General features: G+C 42.6%; 1 protein-coding gene across 1 annotated transcript in view; it reads left to right on the forward strand.

The window, feature by feature from the left end:
• LOC149287924 (acidic mammalian chitinase-like) overlaps window positions 1-8,987 on the forward strand; it is a 35,162-nt gene extending 26,175 nt beyond the window's left edge. The window contains exons 11-15 of the mRNA XM_089492280.1: window positions 384-430; window positions 4,472-4,499; window positions 4,575-4,742; window positions 7,858-8,049; window positions 8,761-8,987. Coding sequence (XP_089348406.1) covers window positions 384-430; window positions 4,472-4,499; window positions 4,575-4,742; window positions 7,858-8,049; window positions 8,761-8,987 — 662 coding nt within the window. The remainder of the gene's footprint in view (window positions 1-383; window positions 431-4,471; window positions 4,500-4,574; window positions 4,743-7,857; window positions 8,050-8,760) is intronic.
• The last annotated feature ends 495 nt before the right edge of the window (window positions 8,988-9,482 follow it).

The following is a 9,482-nucleotide window of genomic DNA, read 5'->3' on the forward strand; positions in this document are numbered from 1 at the left end:
TTAAAGAACATTTGGTATAAATAACAAAAAAAACCTCAGGTCTTTAGTTTAGGAACAAACAGTTTTTAAGGCCACTTCTGAGAATATTTGTTATTAGGGCATTAAAATGCATTTGATGGATTAAAAGGTGGGTAGGTGAATCACACTCTGCTATCCTTCATACAGAACACTACATTTGCTTCTATTTGTTGTCTGTGATAGGAATAGTTTAAGTTTTACTGTCTGTAAAGTTTTGCATTCATAGCACTGTGTCTTTGAGCTATCAGAGCCATCAGAGGCCTGCCATGTTTGCATTATTCAAATATAAGTGTTACATGATATCCATCTGCCATCAGTAAACCAACATTTTTTTTTATTTTAAAATATGTCCTCTTCTATTCCAGGATGCATATCATCTACCTCTTCGGTTACACCTATCACAGCTGCTCCAGTAAAGATCCATAGCATTAGTCACAGAAATAGAACCGACAGCAAAAACTCTGATAAGCATCCCAGGGGCAGTGATTCTGGCATTAGCCATAATGGAGATGATTCTGGTCCTCAAAGCACACATGTGGGACCTGGCCCCAAGGGCAGCCCCTCTGATAAAAGTCCAAAGAGCAGTGATACCAGCAACAGCCCTAAAAAAGATGACAAAGGCAGCACTAGTGAGAGCCATGACTCTGGAACCAGTCATAAGAGCAGTGCGCCTGGTACTGGATCAAAAAGCCATGACACTAGCAGCAGCCCTAATACCACTGACTCTGGAACTAGCCACAAGAGTATAGCCCCTGGCAATAGTCCCAGAAGCAGTGATACTGGTTGCAGTCCTAAGAGACATAACTCTAGAAACAGTCATGAAAGCACTGATTCTGGCAATAGTCCAAAGAGCAGTGATTCAGGTACTGCATGTCAGAAACATAAGTCTGGGAGCAGCCCCAAAAAAGATGCATCTGGTACCTGTCATACGGGCAACGAGTCTCACATTAGGTCCAATAATAATAATACCACAGACAGTAATCATAAAAGTCATGATTCTGGAATCACTCATGGATCTAAGAGTCATGATTCTACCATCCACACTAAAAGCAAGAACAACTCTGGAGAAGGTCCCAAGGGTAATGAATCCAGACCCAAGAGCAGTACCTCTAATATTAACCCTAAAAGTAGTAGCTCTAGTCCTGGAACTGAAGGCCACAACACTAACAACAGGCCTAAAGGGAGGGACTCTAGTAGTCCCAAAAGTAGAGACTCTGGCAGCAGTCAAACAGGTAGTAAGTCTCATGCTGGATCCAACAGCCATGACATTCACTCTAAAAACATTACACATGGGACCAGTCATAACAGTGGTGTTTCTGGTAGCAACAGCCCTAGAAGCACTGGCCCTAAAAATACAGGCTCTGGCTCCAAGAATATTCCCTCAGGTAGCAGTCCTAAAAACAGAACTTCTGACACTAGACCCAATCATCCTGATTCTGGTACTAAACCTAATAACAGTGAATCTGGAAGTGGTCATAAAAGCAATGATTCTGATAAAAAGCCAAACTCTGGCTCTGTTCCCAACACAGGACATCCTGGGACTGTTTCTAAGGGCTCTGATTCAAGTAACAGCTCCAAAAGCAGCAATTCTGGCCCAAAACATTCTGGTAGTAGCCCCAAAAGCAGCGATTCTGGAACTGGTTCTAAGAGCAATGACACTGGCAGCCGGCATGAAAAGACCATTGGGTTTTGTGCTGGCAGAGCTAGTGGCCTGTACCCTGTATCAGGAAACAGAAATGCATTTTGGAATTGTTGGAAAGGGATTACTTACCAAGAAGACTGCCCTAGTGGCCTCATCTTCAACCAAAGTTGTCAGTGCTGTAAGTTACCATATAAACATTTTATTTTTGCAAATAACACCTTATAAAACTTACCTGTCATTCACAAATGTGTGGATTCATTGAAATTGCCAGCGCATACTGTATATAAGTAAAATAACAGACTTATTTAAAGTTTCCTACAAAGCTAGAATGTTGTATTTACTAGAAGAAACCCATAATACTATCTAAACTTTGTATGCACTGAATTCTGAGATTCAGTGCATTGATTTCATTTCTTGCCATACAAAAGGAGACATCTTCATTTTAAATGATAGGTGTGAGATGTTACCTACCCTGTTATGAAATATTTGTCAATCATGAACCCTGGGAATAATGCATTTCTACAATATTATTTTAATTATTTTACAGGTAATTTTTCTCCTAATTCCACATCCAGATCAGGCGGCAGCTCAAGTGGATTCTGTGTTGGAAAAACTACTGGACTTTATCCAGTTAAAGGGAACAAAAATGCTTTCTGGAATTGTTGGAAAGGGCTCACTTACCAACAAAAATGTCCCAGTGCACTCATATTTGATCAAAGCTGCCAATGCTGTAAGTTGCCTTAAACCTAGTGGTAAAGTTATTAAACAGTTACTTAACCCTTATAAACCTAGATTACAACACAAGTCAGATAAGGAACCTAAGAAACAGTCTTCAAATAATGTTGAATTTAAAGTTAATCAAATAGAGTTTACTGTTTTGACCTTTTTGCCTTACCTTTATTTACAGGTACACTTACTTCTCAATCTCCAAAACCTCCAGTAACAGCTGCTCCAACCAAAATACACAATGACAACAGCACTGACTCTGGCAACAGTCACAAAAACAGCCATGACTCAAACAGAAACCATAAACTCAGTGATTCTGGCAGCTCCCCTAGAAGCAGTGATTCTGGTAGTAGTCCCAAAGGCAGCAACTCAGGAACTAGTGACAGTGCTGGCTCTGGAACAAGCCATGAGAGTAATTCCCCTGGAAATATTCCCAGTAGAACTGGCTCTGGCGCCAGCCCCAAGAGCACTGGCTCTGGAAATGGCCACGAGCGTAGTACCAATGGAAGTAGCTCTAAGAGCACTAATTCAGGCAGCAGCCCCAAGACCACTGGCTCTGGAACTAGCCACAAGAGTAATGTTCCTAAAAGCTCTGGCTCTGGCAGCAGCCCCAAGAGAACTGACTCTGGAACTGAGCATAAGAGTAGTACAACTGGAAGCAGCCCTAAGAGCAGTAGCCCCAAGAACAATGGCAGCCCTAAGAGCGCTGGCTCTGATGGTAGCCCCAAGAGCACTGGCTCTGGAACAAGCCACACGAATAGTACCTCTGGAAGTAACTCCAAGAGTACTGATTCAGGCAGCAACCCAAAGACCACTGGCTCTACAACTGGCCACAACAGTAATGGCTCTGGAAAGAGTCCCAGTGGCACTAGCTCTGGCACCACCTCTAAGAGCACTGACTCTGGAACTGGGCACAAGAGTAGTGGCACTGGAAGCAGTCCCAGTAGCACTGGCTCTGGCACTACCCCTAACGGCACTGACTCTGGGACTGGGCACAAGAGTAGTAGCACTGGAAGCAGCCCCAAGAGCAATGGTTCTGGCAGAAACCCCCAAAAAACTCTCTCTGGCGGCAGCCCTAAAAGCCCTGGCTCTGAGGGTAGCCCCAAGAGCACTGGCTCTGGAACTGAGCATAAGAGTAGTACAACTGGGAGCAGCCCTAAGAGCAGTAGCACCGGCAGTAGCCCCAAGAACACTGGCAGCCCTAGGAGCACTGGCTCTGACAGTAGCCCCAAGAGCACTGGCTCTGGAACAAGCCATGAGAGTAATTCCCCTGGAAATATTCCCAGTAGAACTGGCTCTGGCGCCAGCCCCAAGAGCACTGACTCTGGAACTGGGCACAAAAGTAGTGCCACTGGAAATAGCCCCAAGGACAATGGTTCTGGTGGCAGTCCCCAAAAAACTGTCTCTGGCAGCAGCCCTAAAGGTCCTGCCTCTGACGGTAGCCCCAGAATTACTGGCTCTGGAACTGGCCACGAGCATAGTACCAATGGAAGTAGCTCTAAGAGCACTAATTCAGGCAGCAGCCCCAAGACCACTGGCTCTGGAACTAGCCACAAGAGTAATGTTCCTAAAAGCTCTGGCTCTGGCAGCAGCCCCAAGGGAACTGACTCTGGAACTGAGCATAAGAGTAGTACAACTGGAAGCAGCCCTAAGAGCAGTAGCCCCAAGAACAATAGCAACCCTAAGAGCGCTGGCTCTGGAACAAGCCACACGAGTAGTACCTCTGGAAGTAACTCCAAAAGTACTGATTCAGGCAGCAACCCAAAGAACACTGGCTCTACAACTGGTCACAACAGTCCCAGTGGCACCACCTCTAACAGCACTGACTCTGGAACTGGGCATAAGAGTAGTGGCACTGGAAGCAGCCCCAAGAGCAATGGTTCTGGAAGCCCTAAAAGCCCTGGCTCTGAGGGTAGCCCCAAGAGCACTGGCAGTGGAACTGGCCACATGGGTAGTACTACTGGAAGAAGCTCCAAGAGCACTGATTCAGGCAGCAGCCCCAAGAGCACTAGCTCTGGAATTGACCACAAAAGCAATGACTCTAATACTGGTTCCAAAAGCACAGAGAGTAAAAATAGTCCCAAGACAGGTAATTCTGGCAACGGTTCTAAAAGTACTGACTCTGGATCAAATAGCTCTAGTGAACACCCTAACAGCAAGGATTCTGGTCATAAGAACAGTCACTCAGGCAAACAATCTGGGGGTAGTTCTGGTGGAACTGGATTTTGTGTTGGAAAACCCAATGGCCTGTACCCAGTCTCTGGTAGAAAGAATGCCTTCTGGAACTGTTGGAAAGGAATCACCTATCAGCAGAATTGTCCACTTGGCCTTATCTTCAATCAAAGTTGTCAGTGCTGTAAGTATACACACATACACATATATATTGTGACAAACCCCGTAGCATGAGGACCATATATGTCACATTTAGGGGTCCTAAGCACAGTCCTGTAGGGCAACACCAGCTTGTAACAAAATAGCACTTTAACTGCTCAAACCCCAAAACCAAATCATAAAAAGAAAACCTAGCTCCCAATTGGAGCCCTCTCTACCTAAACTATGCTGGTCCAGACTGACCAGCCTAATCACCCACTAACTCGACCTCCCAACCAGACCCAGCTACGCCAGGCTCTGGAAAACCTCCCCCAGACAGCACACAAAATGTCCAGGCAGGTATTGCCTCACTTGGCTCAGGGATGGTCTTCTTCTTCAGGGCCTCTCTTTGCCCTGGGAGCGCAGGGAACTTCCTCTTCCCCCAACATGCTCACACACATAAACCCCTACACATACACATTCATGCTTACATATACTTACAAATTCACACTTAATACACGTAAATTCTCTTACATACATACATACTCTCTCTTGCACCATACCTCACCCGGAGTTTTCTCTCTATCTGCTCCTTGCATGCCATGGGCCTACAGCTTACATCTCTGGTGCTGCGCTCTTGCCTCCATGTGCTGGTCCAAGATTATTAACAAAGGGCCAGTCTAACCTAGACCGGCCTGGTCGAGGTCGGATCAGTCCTTTGTGACATTTTTGGACCGGCCTAATGGAAGCACATTATCCGTACGGCACTGACTGGCAGACACGCAGTGGGAGTAATTATATATGTGGCCATGAGCACAGCCTCCAGTGCAGCTGCAGGGGCCACAGTCACATGTATAATTAAATGTCCATATAGTTTATCTCACATATATACTGATTCACATTTGCACACACTGTCACATACGCATAAACTGCATTTTATATTACATAAAATACTAGGAAGCCTTGGGAACCATGCTGATTTTAGACATTACCAGACATGAGCACTTTCAGACAATTAACCCCTCCATTATCAGACATGAGCAGTCTCAGACTAGTAACCCCTTCTTTTATCATGTGTCATTACACACAAACAGACACAAACACAATATCACACTCACAATACTTTTCTTATCTAGTGCTAGCTGCAGCTTACACTGAGCTCCGTGTGGAGACTTAGCCAATAAGGAAAGGCTTCTGAACTCTCAGTCAATAGTGAGAGTTGAGAATTCTCTCCTGATTGGCTGAGACTTCCTTTACCTGAGTGAGTGCTCCTCCTGCCCAGTGCAGAGCTTTTTTTTCCAAAGAGGGAGAGTTTGTCTTCTTGAGCGGGCCCACGAGGATAGCTGGGTCCAGCTGTAATTGTTGTATCCCCATGATGGCAGCCCTGATCACATATCACGGCACCTTACACATCAGACCCTTAACTTATGTTGAACAATGTGCGAGCAGCCATGCTGTTACCACAGGGTGACATAAAGAATTTCCTCCAGTCTGCCCCCAAATAGTACAAAATTTTAAATGTTATTATATGTGCTTTATTATGCTTGTGTATGTTGGACGGGGCGTACAGTTCCCGGACATTCCTCTATATTCTTGAATATGTATCGCTATCTGTTGCAGCCATGCTTTATGAATTCTGAGCACCCAAATAATCTAAACAGCATTGTAAAAATGTTAAGGTTGTTTATGTTTGCTCAGTGTTAGCTAGTATGAAAAATTCGTATGGCTGCAGAGGGCTTTTGATCCAATTATGCTGTCAAATAAAAGCTTAACCATATTCCTCGGTTCAATCCAAAATGCAGTGAACCACTGCTGACAGGAATAACAAACTAAAACTTCCAAATAGCATGGCACTGCCATAACCATCTACTCTGCTGAATTCAAGACTTTTGTAACTAAATGCGTCATTAGAAACAACATTCCTACTACTGTTGCCAATTCCCAAACCTCATCATAAATAATTATTTATTAAAGTGAGATTTTGCATCATTTAGAATCTTTGCTGGTAGTCATGTAACACGAAAATGGGCATTATAGGTTGTTGCTGTAGAAACTTATATTGCTTATTTTTATGTGATTAAGTTTTCAGAGGAAAGAATAAAGCAACATGCATGTAAAGCAAGGACACATAAACTTGCTCTAACACTATATACGTATGCAAACATGCACACACACACATTCTTCCTCCTGATCTTCCTCCCAGGTGCCACTAATATTAGGCTCTAAGGGTCCCCCATGCCAACCCACCACAGCAATGACATTTCCACCCCTCCACATGCCCTCAACTCACACTTGCCACACTAACACCATTCTGTAACAAGCACACTCACCATATGCTCACAAGCAATAACACCTTACAGAAACACCCACACTAACACCATGCACTCATACACAAGCATGCTAATTCCATTAACACATACAACATATACACTCAAACACTATATACTTACACATACATTCATGATGACCCTAACACTGTACATACACATGATGCTAAGGTTTATTTGCTTAGTATAGTAGAAATGCAAATCAATGGTTCTAAGTGGTACAATGAAATGCAGCATAGAGTCCTTAAGAAGGGATAATACAAATGCATATATATATATATATATATAGTTATACATGTATAAAATCTGTGCTTAGAATTCCTAGGAACTGTGCAGGTTTAACACAGAGTCTCTGGGTGAAACTCTGCTTTCCTGGGTCTTCTCTTTTTACGGGAGGTCAGAGTGGCATTACTCCATAGCCACTCCCTGCCCCCATTCCCTTCTACTCAAGACTGTTTGAGGCTAGCGATACCAACATGACCAGCTAGTCTGTCTGCAATTAACAGAGGTCATTATGCGGAGGATGCTGTTGGGTTCCGCTTTGAACTGCATCTAGACAAATACATTGAAAGTGTATTTAAGCTAAACATCACAAAACCATGCTGAGGAGCATACATGATTGTCATTCAAGCCTTGTCATGTTGCCACTGAAAATAACCTTGTTGAAAGTCAACCATGATACTTCTGAAGATAAGCTATGAATTAATCACCAAATCTGTGACCTGTGAAGGAGAAAGTTGTTAGGCTAACCTTGCTTATATGGGTATCAGACAATATAGAGAAGCAGTAAAACTTTACTACTTTTAAGCGTGTCTAAACTTTTGTATATTTTAGGCATTAATTCTCCTAGTTCGCCGTCCAAAACGAGCAATGGAAAGTCTGGTGGCACTGGATTCTGTGTTGGAAAAAACAGTGGACTGTACCCAGTGAAGGGAAACAAGAATGCATTCTGGAACTGTTGGAAAGGTCTCACATACCAGCAAAATTGCCCCTCAGGACTTGTCTTTGATCAAAGTTGTCAATGCTGTAAGTTAATTTGAACGATGTCTGCATGTTATGTATTTTGGCACTGTGCAAGTGGCATGGCATAATCATCAAAATCACCATCTGTTGTAAGTTGCTATAACTTTTTTTTTTTAAATGAGGAGTGGGTTTCACCTATCATGATTTTAGTGAAACAGCCCCTTCATTAGGGAGACTGTCCCACACATCTAATTAGTGCTTTTAAAAAAAATTATTAAAGGGTGATCAATGAACTGTTCCTCCAGTGGCAGACATTTCTGCCTGCCCCTTGAGGGAACTGCCGAGGTGGCAGTGCGCAACCAGACAAGACCAGTGTCATAATCTCTGTTTGCCTAGTGGTTTAACATAAATATTATGTGTGTACTTTGTATGTGCTATGTGGATATGCTTAGTCCATGGGAATATGTATTGTGTGTACTGTGTGTGCAGTGTATACTGTCTGTGTATGTGTTTATTGTGTGCATCCGTTTCAGTTACCCCGAGCATTACACTTAACTTAATCTTATACTTTTCATAGACAGGTTATGATTTTATCATTATCTTTTTTATCTCATTGTATGTATTGCCACTTTTCACCTCATTCAACTAAGACTAACAAGTCATACACTTAAATAAAATAAATACAAATATTCTAAATTACACAAAACAAGAAACCTTTTTAATAGTACAATTACATTATGTTTTAGTAAACAGTTGCTTTGCTGTTTTATACAGGTGAGCCTCTTTCACCTTCAACACCACCAGCTAATATTCCCAGCTCTACAGGTAAAAGCTCTGGAGACAGTTCAAGTAACAAAGGATTTTGTGTTGGTAAAGCCAATGGGCTGTATCCAGTGACTGGAAACATTCATGCTTATTGGAACTGCTGGAATAGTGTCACCTACCAGCAAAACTGTCCAGCGGGACTATTTTTTGACCAGAACTGTCAATGCTGTGAATGATTAAAAGGTGAAATTTCTAAATAATTGTACTAAGCTTACAGGGTACAGTAATAAAAATTTAAATCAAACCAGAATTACTGCATTGTATTTGAATTTAAAAAGTAAGTCAGGGGGCAGTCCTGCCTAGAGTTTGTGATAAAGCAAGCGATCCAAACCCTTTATTTATAGCAAGGTACAGCCCTTGTTTTGCAAACAAAAAACGAGTAATTCTAGAAAGTATTGGGACCCTACATAATTAAACGATCCAAAAAGCTTCTGTAAGAAAACAATTTTACGCTATCACCACTTTTTTATTGTAATTTTTCGGATCCGTGAACAAAGTATATGCAATTGTGTTACATACTTACAGCATTACAGCATTACAAATACAATCCATGAATAGAAATTTGGAAAAGTAGTAGTCCATGTTTTCCACCCTTCTTATTAGCATAAAAAACCCACCATGACAATGGTATCTTCTCATAGAACCACTTAGGTCATAAATACCATCGATGC

Source organism: Sceloporus occidentalis, unplaced genomic scaffold (assembly GCF_023333645.1).
Source record: "Sceloporus occidentalis isolate IW3139 unplaced genomic scaffold, rSceOcc1.0.p SCAF_55, whole genome shotgun sequence".
NCBI lineage: Eukaryota > Metazoa > Chordata > Lepidosauria > Squamata > Phrynosomatidae > Sceloporus > Sceloporus occidentalis.